Source organism: Sprattus sprattus (genome assembly GCF_963457725.1).
Source record: "Sprattus sprattus genome assembly, chromosome: 3".
In the NCBI taxonomy this organism is placed as follows: domain Eukaryota; kingdom Metazoa; phylum Chordata; class Actinopteri; order Clupeiformes; family Clupeidae; genus Sprattus; species Sprattus sprattus.
In genome coordinates, this window is record NC_137922.1 from 35,410,961 (window position 1) to 35,425,960 (window position 15,000).

At 43.1% G+C, this 15,000-nt stretch overlaps 1 protein-coding gene across 1 annotated transcript in view; it reads right to left on the reverse strand.

Annotated features, from left to right (window-relative positions):
- Positions 1-15,000, reverse strand: part of baiap2b (BAR/IMD domain containing adaptor protein 2b) — a gene marked incomplete at both ends in the record, with an annotated part of 48,102 nt that overhangs the window by 18,927 nt on the left and 14,175 nt on the right. Inside the window, 3 exons of the mRNA XM_080835461.1 lie at positions 7,336-7,473; positions 9,776-9,847; positions 11,335-11,396. Coding sequence (XP_080691587.1) covers positions 7,336-7,473; positions 9,776-9,847; positions 11,335-11,396 — 272 coding nt within the window. The remainder of the gene's footprint in view (positions 1-7,335; positions 7,474-9,775; positions 9,848-11,334; positions 11,397-15,000) is intronic.

A 15,000-nucleotide genomic window follows, 5' to 3' on the forward strand; every position in this document is an offset into this window, starting at 1 on the left:
ACACACACACACACACACACACACACAAACGCACAAACACACACAGACACACGCACACACACACACACACACCACACAGAGACACACACCACACAGAAATACACACACAGACACTCACAAATATATACACACCCTTAAAAAGTCACAAAAAGTATACATTATATAATCTTGCAGGATTGTCATGCAGTGCACTCTCAAACTGCAATTGAACATCAACAACAACAACCACACACACAAACACACACACATACATACACACACACACAAACACTTACTTACACAATCCATTGCCACACACAGTTTCTAGAGAACATCAAAGATTACAAGGAAAATGCTGACCTTCACTTTCTCCCTCGCTCTCTATCTCTCTCTCGGACACACACACACACACACACACACACACACACACACACACACACACATTTTATGCATATAATTGTACACGCAAACACACTAAGGACACAAAGCAAGTTTCAAAATAGCCAATGGATAAATCTCAATTCAGTTCAGTATTGCTTGCTTTATCAACTTTATTAACATCAAGTTAATATTAACTTTCTCAATTGATCATGTCAAAGCAAATTATGCCTCTATAATGCATGTATAAACAATATAAAGACTCTCACCTCTCACCACCTACTACTGAATGCTTATTAACACTGCTATAAGCAGTTATAACCAGATAGGTCTGCATCTATTACAATCCCACTGTAAGATCATACACTGCCTTTATTTGGGCTAGCACACTTAAGAGCTTCTGTGCAGCACGTAGGCACCTGTTCTTTTCTCTCCTGAAACAGGCATTGTTTGAAACACCTATCGAGGTTATTTACGCCCGCCTGGAGCGCCCACTTCATTTACAGAAGAGCTTGTGCCCACATCTCACCTCTCCATCTCTCCCACTGATCACCAGCAACCCTCGACCCCTACAGAGAGCTGTGCTGATGTAACCGATAAACACACCAAACAGAAGAGCAATGCATGCAAATGTGTACCTGTGTGCATTAGCACTGTGTCAGAGATACACATGATATGATGATATGCATGCATACAATGACACACACACACACACACACACACACACACACACACACACACACACACACACACACACACACACACACACATACACACACACACACACACACACACACACACACACACACTGCAAAACTGATATACACACACATCCTTCACTTGTTCGAAACCTCACTGATATGCCGGCCTTCACATACTCTCATTGTAATGAAGTTTGCCACCTATTTACTAAAATACATACACACACACACACACACACACACACACACACACACACACACACACACACACACACACACACACACACACACACACACACGCGCGTCCTGCCTGCCTGTCAGGCAATACAAACCAACTGAGAAGGTCTCAAAGTACACACCTAAAAACCCTTAAAGAGCAAAAGCACCAATCAACACACCCACATGCTTACACTGTAAAAAAACAACCTAATTTTACAGTTAATAACTCTACATTTTTACAGTGGTTTTCTGTTTTTTGAAATTGTATACAAAACTACATATAATAATGGAGGTTAACTATAAATTAAAAACACGACTCCTATTTTAAGGATAATGCCAATAATGACAAATTACATGGATTTCAATTTTTTTTACAGAAAATAACTGTATTATTTATACATACATTTTCCATTTTTCGGAAATACATGCAAATGTAAATAAAATTACACTGATAATCTGTAATTTAATATGTAGCTCATTATATTATGGTTTATGTACATACTAACAATTTAGCATGATTCTATGTAAATTTACAGTGAATTCTTCACTAATTCAGCATAAACATTTTTGCCAACCAATTTTCATTTAACCTGTTAGAACCTTGATGTTTTTTCCTAAATGACCTAAAAATTCCATGCCCAAATGTAAAGGCTTACTTTTGAGTTTTAGGCACAGTATGGTGGAAAATATCAATTTGATGTTACAGAGTACCCGTCAAGCTATGAGTACCATATATGATATCTGAAATTTTAGAAAGATGTCGATAACCTTCCCAAAATGTAGGCGCTCCCTATTTTTTTTCATTTACATCTAGATTACTGTGGATGTAAGTAGGAAAATGAATAGAAATGCCCAGTTTTGTCATATAATTGTGTGCCCCCAAGGGTATGCCATCACTTGAACAAATTTGGAACTGATATCTCATCCCAATCAAAAGTTAGAATATAAATAATCGGTGAGCCCTCCATACACTTCCGTGACTTTTGCTGCTTTTTGATTATACCAGACTCTATTTCAATCTTCTCGTCATCCAACCGTTGAAGCTCTTCCAATACTATTGTTACCCCATAAAAACAATCTTTTTGGGGGCTGGCTCTCTGTTTTATTTTTAGAAGCCATGATGATGTAGAATAAATGTGTTTTGTTGTGCACCTGCATTACGTTTAGAACTGTCAAAACTTGCGTGGCTAAACGGCAAAACAAATGCACGTGAATTACTGATTACATTCCACCTTCTCTGTTGTGCACTCGGATATCTTTGCATCTCATCGGTCTACAGTCATGATTGACACATGTGTGGACCAGTCAAGGAAAGTATTAGTTTATGTTTTTCACGCACAGACTTAGCAGAGTTTACCATAGCAACCATGGACATATGATAGCAACAAAATAGTCTTGGGTGCGCGCATTGTGTCAGACTGACAGGTCAGTCAACCTATGATATTAGTTACAGGTTCCCGTATCTTGCTGGCTGATTGGGTTATCCTGATAAGATAAGACTCTGTAAAAGGTCGGGATAGCCTTCACGCTTAGAGCAAGATGTTACTCATAAGAGGACTCAGGAGGTTGAAGATGTTAGAAAGATGGGTATTTTTATTAACCCAAATAAGGCACAAAGGCAGTTAAAACACTGACAATACTAAATCAATATAAAAAATACAGTTTTCACTAAGGACAAATGCATGAAGCCACCAACAAATAAGCAATTCACATAAGACCACATGTATAAAAAGGACCATTAACTGGTCAGTGAGAGTCCTTATTAAACACGATCACTCTCACTACGAAACAAAACAAAAGCAAATAAAAGGACCAAGGTAACTAGCCCATCGTGAGAGCTCCAAGGACTTACGTCCTATTAAACTGGCAACTTTCCTGAACAAAGAACAAAGGTAAGTTTAAGTAGCCTTGACAAGCCCCTTGAATTGGCTCATACCAATCATTGATTTCAGGTGTGTCAATCAGCAAGGCACCAACACCTGTGGCTCACAGCAGCCATACCTAAACAATCAAACTCCCAATCAACTAGGAAACACAGACTACACATGGTAGCAATTAGGCTTGGTGCCGGCATAGCCGACACATAATAAAGCAGCCAAATCTCATTAAACATAAACTCCATATATCGCGCCATCTTCACAACACAAACTTAGACACTAAACACCGGTTGACAAACGGTATGAAATATGACAATATGATTATTGTTAAACTAAATAAACAGAAAATTTCAGAGACAAGACATTGAATGTGTGCTGATTTTAACTGAACAAAGACATGAACATCAAACATGTAACACACACACACACCAAAACACCTTCACCCAGTCCACAAAAGCAGCAGCCTACAGGCTGCAGTGGTGGGTCACACAGGTGCCCCGTCACAGACTCACTTTGTTCATTCGGTTAAAATCAAGCCACCCCTGAACTAAACACCACTATACATATTTGGAACCCATTCTAACGGCATCGGCAAGCCTGGTCTAGTCACACAAGAGCATTGTCCAAATTCCCTAATGCTGAATGGGCACTAAATCCAACAGACCCACTCCAAAATCTTGTGGAAAGACTTCCTATAAGAGAGGCAACTGTTATAGAGTAGTTTTGGAATGAGATGTGCGTGAAACTCATATATGTGTGATGATCAGGTGTCCCAATACTTTTGACCTGACCTAACCTTGGATCTGGCTGGCCCAGAGCAATGCAGAACAATAAAGACGAGACAAGGGGGAAATTACTTTGCAATGGACTGACTCACTCCATGTAGTTTAATATGAGTCTGAAGTCAAATGTTTTGTGGGTAGAGGCTATTGTGATGTTCCTGCTGAGCTCCGCTCCGGCCACGCCCCCTTCAATCACACAAGCACATACACCTGTTTCACTCTCACTCATGCTCTCAGCTGCATGTCATCAGTATCATTCACCATCCCAGCTGCACTGCATTCAGGTCCCAAATCACATGATCACACACACCTGATTCACTCCTATATATAACCTGCACTCCCCTCACTCCGTGTTTGGTTTCGTCGCTACAAGGGTGAAACCTTTGCCCAAGTCTTCTAAATCTGTGGCCCACTCTACGTCCCTGGGATTCCGCCTTCCGGCCACCGGCAACTACAACCCCATTGTCAGCTGGCTTCCAGCCCAGCAAGCTCTCTGTCCGTGGGCGTCCAGCCCCGCAAGCTCCCTGTCTGCTGGCTTCCGAGTCAGCCATTTCGGTGCCGGCAGACTTTTAGGACTGCATTATCCAGAGTGCCGTGCATACGGCACCGGGAGTAATGTGACTGTCTTGTCCGGCCTGTAGCCATGTACCTCTGTTCTTTGCCCTTGCGCACAGTAGCCAGAGTGAGACTCTGTGCGATCTTTAGTTCATGTTCCTAGATCTTTGTGTTAGAACTCTGTCTGTTAACCCTTTCGTTGATTTGTATACTCTGTTTGTGTCCTGTTCCCCGTCTGTACTCCATCAATAAACTCTGCATCACCTGAAACTCTTCAATCACAAACCCTGCAAGTCAATGTTTGAAATAATTGTCTTCCAAAATAAAACCATCATTTTACAATCTTGAGCATGTGTCAGCACTTTATTGAATGTGTTTGATCATAAAAATGTAGGAGCAATCTGGAAAATTACAGTTTCTCTGCTAAATGTGAATTGCCGTCACTTAATTGAAGGTGTTTCATTGTAATAAATGAGGGAAAATCTGTAAAATACCAGTGTTTCTCTGCAAAACTGTTAGGGCTGCCACTTTATTGAAGGTGTTTAATCTTAATTAAAGAAGCCTGACTTAATGAATGGTGTTTGCTCGTTATAAATTAGGAAGAATCTGTAAAATAACAGTATTTTTTGCTGAACTTGTAGTACTGTCACTTTATTGAAAGTGTTCGATATTAATAATAAAAAAATCTGTAAAATAACAGTTTTTCTCTGCTGAACTGTTAGGGCTGCCACTTTATTGAAGATTTTTAATCTTAATTAAAGAAGCCTGACTTAATGAATGGTGTTTGTTCGTAATAAATTAGGAAGAATCTGTAAAATAACAGCATTTTTTGCTAAACTTGTAGTACTGTCACCTTATTGAAAGTGTTCGATATTAATAATAGATACAAAAATCTGTAAAATAACAGTTTTTCTCTGCTGAACTGTTAGGGCTGCCACTTTATTGAAGGTTTTTAATCTTAAATATCGAGGAAAACATTGTAAAATAACAGTGTTTCTCTGCTATACTTTTAGTACCCTAACTTAATAAAAGGTGGTTGCTCGTAATAAATTAGGAAGAATCTGTACAATAACAGTTTTTCTCTGCTAAACTGTTAGGGATGTAACTTTATTAATGGTGTTTGATTGTATTAATTGAGGAAAAATCTATAAAAAAAGCAGTTTTTCTCTGCAAATCCTTAAATGGAAATATCTGTAAATATAGGGTTTTTGCACTTTATTTGAATTAGGATGTTTTACTTTAATTTTGCGGTTTTTGTTTGGCAGCCGTAGCTGCCAGTAATTTACTGTTTTTTTACAGATTTTTTTTTTACAGTGTAGTTATCACTCATAGTAAGCTAATGAGTCCATAAAACTACAAAATATTACTACACCTACACTCACACACAAAAACACACACTCTCTCCCACCAAAAAGTAAACAACACCGTGGCAGTATATTTACTGGGACTAAGCAAACACAGTGAATCATTTGCTCTAAACAAACAGGATCCTCTGCAGCTCCAGGCAAACTAAAGGGATGTTTGCAGAGAGGGCACAACCCCAAACAAACCTCACACACACACACACACACACACACACACACACACACACACACACACACACACACACACACACATTTCTCATCTGCAGTGGACGTGTAGGAAAAGCATTTAACAGGAGCCTCACCACATAAATGTTCGTCTGTGTTTATGACTTTATGACATAGTATTGGCCTTAACTTCTCTTTCTCCCTCTCTCCATCTTCTTATCTTTACCTCTCTCTTCGTCCCTCTCTCCCTCCCTCCCTCCTCTCTCTTTCTTTCTGTCTCTCTCTTTCTCCCTCTCATCTTTCTCTACAGTGAAATTAATTGAGGTTGAAGGCTCCAGGCTGTAATTCAAAGAGACATTTTCATCTCCAGAGTTGCGGTCTCCTCTCCGTTTACTACCCGCTCTGCTCAGCCTTCGGCCTGAAGCTAGACACAGAACAGCAGGGGGCCTCACACTCTTCTCACATAATCACACACATCTGCATGTGCACACACACAAACACACACACACACACACACACACACACACACACACACACACACACACACACACACACACACACACACACACACACACACACACACACACACACACACACACACACACACACACACACACACACACAAGCTTGCACTCAGAGTGACAGCTCATATAGACACACACGTGCCCAGTAGTGGACAGACACACAAATCCTTTCAAGAGCTGACTCAGCTCTCAGACTTGCCGACCACTGTGTCACATACACACACACACACACACACACACACACACACACACACACACACACACACACACACACACACACACACACACACACACACACACACACACACACACACACAGAAACAGAAACCACACACACACACACAAACTCACACAGTTAGACAAGTGTCTGATAGCGACATGAAAAGATCACACCCACAGCTCACACACAGAGTTGCTTATTGCCTTAGCACAGATTGAGGAGTGAGTTGGACAGACACAGACACACACACACACGCACACACACACTTTGTACGAGCAAGGCTAGCTGTCATCTGCCAGCAAAACAATCAAATTCACCTTGGAAGACTCTTTCCATCACCCAACCGCTGCAAAACTTTGACCATCTGACACGGCCTCTCAGCATGGGCAGCCTGATGATCCAACCGCCCCCCCCCCCCCCCCCCCGCAACTCCACACACACACCTGCCTGCATCTCCACACACACACCCGCCTGCATCTCCACACACACACCCGCCTGCATCTCCACACACACACCCGCCTGCATCTCCACACACACACACCCCCGTCTTCATCTGCACACACACACTCACCTGCATCTCCTTGTCTCCATACTTGGAGGGGTGCTTGCTGCCCTGGCTCTTGCGGCGCAGCTTCTTCAGTTCTGCCTGACACCGCTCCAGGCTCTCGCCTTTGCTCTTGTGCTCCATCTGGTACTTCTTCAGCGCCGCCTGTAGAGTGCAACGGAGAGTCAGGGCACTCAGGGCCAAAGGGAAGGCGAGAGGTTTCCTCTGTGAGTGCCCTTGTCCCTAAAAGACCCTGAAAAGCTCCTGTTATGGCACAGACTCGAAACTAACTAACCCCTCTCTCTCTTTCTTTCTCTTTCTTTCTCTTTCTGAGGGGTAGTATAGAAAGACACTGTTATGGTCTTCTCCTGTTTTATGGATAGCTGTAAGAGGTTGGCACAATTGGAATTATACATGAATAATATATTAATTTAACTAATATAAGAATGCCCATCCCCAAATTATCTTAGAAACAACACAGTACACCGGATAACACAGTTTGTTCAAGATGTGTTGTGTTATTCCATTTGTGGGAAGTTGGCGGAGAGCAGTCTATTCAATCCGACCTCCAACCGGAATTCCTAGAGGTGGCTGAAACGCCATTGTTTCCCCAGACTGAAGCCGTCTGTTTCAATTTCTTTCATGTCTGCCGAATGTTAACTTCTGTTTACATCTGACTGAGTCGGGAACAGAGTGTACCTCTCCCTCTTTCTTTTTTTTTCTCTTTTCTCTCTCATTTTCTCCAGCCCTCCACCCCCTCTCTCTCTCTCTCTCTCTGCCTCCCTTCCTCTCTCTGCACCTTTAACTTCAGCTGAGTGGCAGCAAACAAACCGAGGCAGGTGGGAGAATTAACAACGGCTCCTGTGTACACAGAGCAATTGCTCTTGTTCGAATGCACCACCAGAAAAGTGCACCTTGGCTGAACCTGGGCGTAGGATGCATGGATGTTGGTGGGTGGGGGGAGGGGGAGGGTGGGGATTCTATTTTTCAAGGTGACAGTAAACGTATAAAGTAAACGAACGATCTAATGGAAGGACAAACAATGTACTTCAGTCTATGGAGGCCGTCAATGCTGCTAAATACTGTTAGGGCCAGGCTTCCAGTAGATTGTCCAGGTCGTTTTTGTGTCTATGTTTAACACACTGTGGCTGCATCTGCATCCAAATACTAATCCACCCATAATTTTTTACACCTCAGATGCAGAACGCTGACAAACACAGTCTCCATTATCAACGGACCCCATTAAAAATGACTTTTAACTCAGTGAGATGAGAAGATGATGGGATTCATTTATGCATCATCTCTCTTGAAGCCCATGGCTGCTGTTGCGCTGGAAAAGCCATGAGGGAAATTAAGGGATATGCTTAAAAAAGAGGGATAAAGTGAACGTTTCATCTCTGGTGGATACAGTATCTGATTTCAGCAGAAACTGGGGGTGGGGGCGGTATGGAGAAGACACGTGAGAGCTAGTCAAAGTTAAAGAAAAGTTATTGAAAAAAACACAGGATGAGAGAAAAAAAAACATGTAAGTACATTAAGTAAGGATTGGAAGTTATGGAAGAAACACAGCATTTCAGAAAGACAGGAAGAAAGAAAGAAAGAAAAACAGAAAAAAGGAGGAGGAAAAACCATAAAGAAAGAAAGCAGCGAATAAAAACAAGAGACATTGCGACAACAGAAACAAAGAGACCCACATGCCTAACTTGCATAAGTGCCGCTGGTAAAAGCACCTTCGGTGGGTGTTCCTGCTCCTGTTCATGTTCCTGTTCCTGTACGTGAGGCCGGTACAAGTAGGCCCACGGTGTGCACATTACGTAAAGGACCATTACATAAATCATCCTGATGAGACTCACTGCACCACGCACAGGGTCTACTACCTACCCAGATGTATGGCACAGGGGCGTCTAAAATATTTACAGGCACGTAGCTTTATAAAATGGACTCCGGGAACTTGTTCGGAGAACCACATTCTGTAATGTGGTACCGCATGTGCTATTCATGCGTTCCGAAACCTCAGGGAATTATGTAATGTGCTTTGTGTGGTGTTCAGTGACTGAACAGTTTTTTGACAAGGGGCGCTGGTATTTACATAGCCATGGATTAGGATTGAGGAAGAAAATCTGCTTCTGTCATTACAGTCTGTGGCTGCGCCGCAAAATTTGGATTGATGGTCTTTGTAGAGATAACAATCTGCAATCTAGGCAGACAGCTGGTGGAGGTGTGTTTGTGTGTGTGTGTTGGAGCAGATTTATATGGTTTACAGTATTTGTCATTGTGTGTGTGTGTGTGTGTGTGGAGCAGATTTATATGGTTTACAGTATTTGTCATGGTGTGTGTGTGTGTGTGTGTGTGTGTGTGTGTGTGTGTGTGTGTGTGTGTGTGTGTGTGTGTGTGTGTGTGTGTGTGTGTGTGTGTGTGTGTTTGTGTTTATGAGAGAAAGACAGTGTGTGTGTTTGCAGAAACTCACATTTAAGTAGCGTGCATCCAACTCCACCTTCTTTTCCAGTTCTGTCAGCAGCTCATTGTGGAAGGACCTCAACTATGTTAAAAGAATGCATGGGTTAACATAACAGCACAATGACACACACACACACACACACACTTACTTGCACTAACAACTGGGCCAACACCGAAACTATCTTATCAATTTTAAAGCTATGCAGGTATGAGATTGACGTGTTTGTTTTGTGAGAACAGAGGTGAATACTTTGCTGTGTGTGTGTTTGTGTGTGTCTGTGTGTGTGTCTGTCTGTGTGTATCTGTGTGTCGGTGTGTGTCTGTGTGTGTGTCTGTCTGTGTGTATCTGTGTGTCTGTGTGTGTCTGTGTGTGTCTGTGTGTGTCCGTGTCCCCAGGTTCTTAATGAAAACATGAGGGTTTGTAAAGTATGTGTGTGGGAATATCAGGTGAGGAAAGAATGTCAGTGTATCAGCGTGAACAATCATTTCTACATACAGAGACACACACCTGTGAGTACCTCCACACATGTAAGTGTGCCTAACCCTCAGGATTGGCTATATCATACTGAGCATCTCCCATAAAGCTGGGAGAGTGGCAGCACTAAATGATTATTACACAGGGCTCTGGGCCTATGCTCTCTTCCATACAGAGATAAAGAGGCAGATCTAGCTCTGACGTCTCAGTGAGATTGGAAAAACAAGAAAGGCACCTCTGCGTTAGATTAATATACTTTTCAAACGAGCCCCACTCCCCCCACCGACACACACACAACCCTCTATCAGGATGTTTGCATTTGCTTATCACTGGTAGCGGGGAAAGACTGGCAATAACATTTGGTTAACCTCTGTGGTTATTTCTTTTTTTAGTTGGAGGGCAAATACTTATGTGACATTTGAGAGTGTGAGTGTGTGTGAGTGTGTGTGTGTGTGTGTGTATATATATATACATGTGTTTGTGTGTGTGCGTGTGTGTGTGTGTGTGTGTGTTTTGAGAACAATGCGACAAACTTGGACTATTATAATCATACGCCTCCGATACCTAACTTCTGGGTGTGTCTGACATTTCATGAAGGAAGGACACCCCTCCTTTTCCCTCTGCATTCACACAGATGGGGGGACCGACAGGAGTCTGCGGGGTGGCAGTGGGTGGAGGGGATATTTGGCCTTGGCAGCAGTTAAAAGCAGACCTAAATCAATGCCAAGTCCTGATGTTTTTTTCTTTTCACCGTGTTCAAAACAGCGGTCTGATTCAATCGTGATTCAAAGATTTACGGGATGCAGAATGTTCCGGCAATATAACTGGCCTGATGTCCGTGGTTATTATTATCAGCAGAGACTCATAATCATGTCCACCATTGAGATCATCACCACTGTCACCATCGCAGTCATGACCGTCACAATAACGACCATGACTGGTGTGTTGTCATTGTCATCACACACATGGTCATTATCCTAATGTTCACCGTCAGTGTCATCACAGTCGTCACTGTAACAACTACTGCCTCCCCATCATCAACATCAACATCAGCCCTGTGACAATAGCATCACTGTCAAATCCATCACACGCACCATCTCTTCCAGCTGGATCTGGATCTGCCGGTGGACCTCAGCCATCTGAAACAGGACATCCCCTGAGGAAGGGACAGGGAAAGAAAAGAAAAAAAGACGAAGGGAGAGAGAGAAGAGGAGGAAGAAGAGTCCAAAGGTGTTAAACATTTGTGCCGATGTTCGTACAGTCCACTAACGTGCAAAAAAGAAGACCATGCAGCCACATGAGATCATGTGGAGGGCGAGGAAGTGAAGGATGAGGAGGAGGGGAGGAAGGGGATGAATGGAGCGAGAACATTAATCAAGTCACAAGCAAAACAACTGACAGAACACAGAATTAAGAGAAAGAAATAACACCAAACCACACTGAACCACACATCAACCAAAAAATAGAAAGATACAAAAAATTAACAACAAAATCGTTTTAGGTGCTTAATAGTTCCGTAGCACCACTTTAGTCATAGCCTTATCAACACCCCAAGCGTTCAAAATCATAGTGCTTCAACGATGCAAGCAAAAACAAGATGAATCATAAAAAAGAAAAATAGATGTTACTTCAAAAATAATGTTCATTCTTTGTTGGACGGGGAAACAAAACACTCTAAATGAAAAAGGAAACATCTTTAAAAACAAACTCATCTACAAAAAACAAAAGAGAACAGTGACTCATGCAGCCGAGAGAGAGAGAGAAAGAGAGAGATGTTTGTCATTTTTAAGGTACCTACATGCTGCCTCTTCTGATTATGCAATGCATTGTGAAAAAAAGGAACAAAAAGAGCTAGTTTGAGCACAGAGCGGAAGTAAAAAAGACCTGGAAAGAGAGCAAAATAAAGACAGAAAGACAAAGAGAGAGAGAGAGAGAGAGAGAGGGAAAGAGAGACAGAAATAGAGTGAGAGAGAGACAGAGAGAAAGAGAGGGGGAGAGAGATAGAGAGACAGAGACAGAGAGAGGGAGTGAGAGAGAAATAGGGACAGAGACAGAGAGACAGAAGGAAAGCGACAGGGGAGAGCACTACCAAAGAACAATGACACACACATACTACGTTAGAGCTTAGCACACAGTCAAACCCTGTTCACTGGAACTGCAGGGACTTGGATGTCAATTGGTGGCGATTTTTTTAGATCATTATGAGTAAAGCTATTAACAGACACAAAATACAAACTTCTAATTGGCTCTGCACTTGTTTCTTCAGGCCACACAGTGTTCTACACTTGGTAAAAGCTGTGATTGCTTTCAGGGTGTAGACAGAGACAAACCATCATTAGTTACATGATCATTCCCAATTGTCTAGATAAGTTACAGTAGGTCACATGGAAGGGACAAAGAGTAATCTAAAAGTATGGGTGGGCATAGAGAATCATAAGACCTACTTGGCTTTGGCTGGTCGGATGGACAAAAAGTTTATGAGTTAAACATTAATTTGTTGATTGTGAAAGTGTTTAGGAGAGAGTTATTTCCAGGAAACGAAAGACATTATTATAATTACTATTAGGGTGTCTTGAAAGGCGCCCTATAAATAAAATGTATTATTATTATTATTATAATTAAGAGGTATTACAATGACACTACAAGGACTGGAGATACAATAATATCTTAAGGGTCTTTTGTTTTTCTAAAGGACTTCTAAATGATCTTTAAAAATATGTGCTTGAGGTCTCTGAACAGAGGGGGTCCAATCAGAGTGTTCCAGTGAGGTTCTGACTGTCATCCCAACAGTGTGTTCAGAAACACAGTATGTCATTAACACACACACACATTCATGCACGCGCACACACACGCACGCGCACACACACACACACACACACACACACACACACACACACACACACACACACACACACACACACACACACACACACACACACACACACACACACACACACCATGGGACGATGGGAGCTCAGCTGGGTAGAAAACGTGGTTAGCCTGCAGACAATTCAGACTGTAAAAATAAAACAAAACATGCATATAAAACCCAACCCAGCCCAGCCCAGCCCAGCCAAGCCAAGCCCAGCCCCAGTCCCCACCCATACTCCAAAACACCTCCAAGCACACAGTGACACGAAAACGGCACAGGACAGTACAGACGCACAAGGTGAAGGGCATGACTTCTTTTTCACCTCCTGACAACAGTGAGCGAGCCGGAGCAGCTGCAGTTACAGTACAGTGGGAGTGCATTAAGCCCAGAGTCCCACGCAGTCGATTGCCCCGGGGGGAAAACCCATTAGACGAAGTGGGGTGGGTAAATGCACTGGTGTCCCTCTGTTTATCGCTCGATCGCACGTTATTTGGACGCGTCCCACAAAAGCCCTCCACACTATCAATTGATGGGACAGTGAGTGTATGAGTGTGTGTGATGGCTATCGAGCCGTTACCGCGTGGCTAATTACGATGCTCTGCGATCGCTCGCTCACTGGTGCCCGCCCTCCGATAAGCAAGATAACAGCGATACACCCTTGTTGAACAAACAAAACACACACATTAATGTAAACACATACACATACAAACACCCCCTCCCTTACAGTCGGACCCAAAAGACCCCAACCCATCGTCCTCAGCATTCTAGGAAATCATTGGGCTCGTCATTCACAGAAGAATCCGTTTCAGCACAAGGTCAGTTAAAGGTCATCTGAGATGAGTTTCCATAGAGCTTAGCTACTCGTGTGGTTTCCATGGCAAAGACAAAGACGTATCAAGGCTGATACTGTATGTATGAAAAGCCCAACTTTGGTTCATCATCACATTACCCCCTTAAAAGTGGTCTGAATGTCTGTAGAAAACTGTTCCTATACAATTTGAAACCTTCGAGTAAATGTCTGCCTATTCCATCCCAACCTACTACCTGCCCAACGAGTAGAATCACAGGACTCGCTACATCCAACTGGACTGTTTCACAACAGTGAAAATGTCAACCAGGAGCATTTCATTTTGAGTTTAGTCAAGGAATCTTGACTGGAGTTTCTCAGATCGCTAATCTGAGATGTGGAAGTATTACAGAGGTCGCCAGAACATCTGAAGCCCTCCAAATCCCTTCTCCTCAGCCTTCTGTCCCTCCTCTTCACAGACGCACAAGCAAGGGGCTTAAAGACTCCAGCCCCCAGACACTGCCAGACCCCACGCAATCATGACTTGGTTCTGACCTTGACCCCTTCATCCTCCCCTCCCCTACCCTCCCCTCTCCTCACCCCCCCCACAGCCTGACCTTGACCCCTTCATCCTCCCCTCTCCTCACCCCCCCACAGCCTGACCTTGACCCCTTCATCCTCCCCTCCCCTCACCCCCCCCACAGCCTGACCTTGACCCCTTCATGGTGTTACGTCCCTGTGTGCCCTCTCTCCCTCTCCCTCTCCATCTCTCTCTCTTCATCCTTCCGTCCTTACCTCCCCTCTCCCTCTCCCTCCACCCTCTCAGTCCTGCTCTCCTCTCTGCAGGGGCGCTGTAAGCTGCTTAGCCATAATCAGCACAGATCACAACATCTGAAGCTTATGCCGACCAAAGCATATTGTTGTCTGGTCTTAGAGAGGGGTGGATCAATTAAAGAACGGCCAATTAAGGCCCTCGACGTGCAGGAGAAACACACACACACACACACCCACACACACACACACAAAAATCAAAGGTTTGTCCAGCAGCATCAGTTGCTAGGTGACGTTTCTGTTAAATACCTGACTTCAAATTCAGTGTTT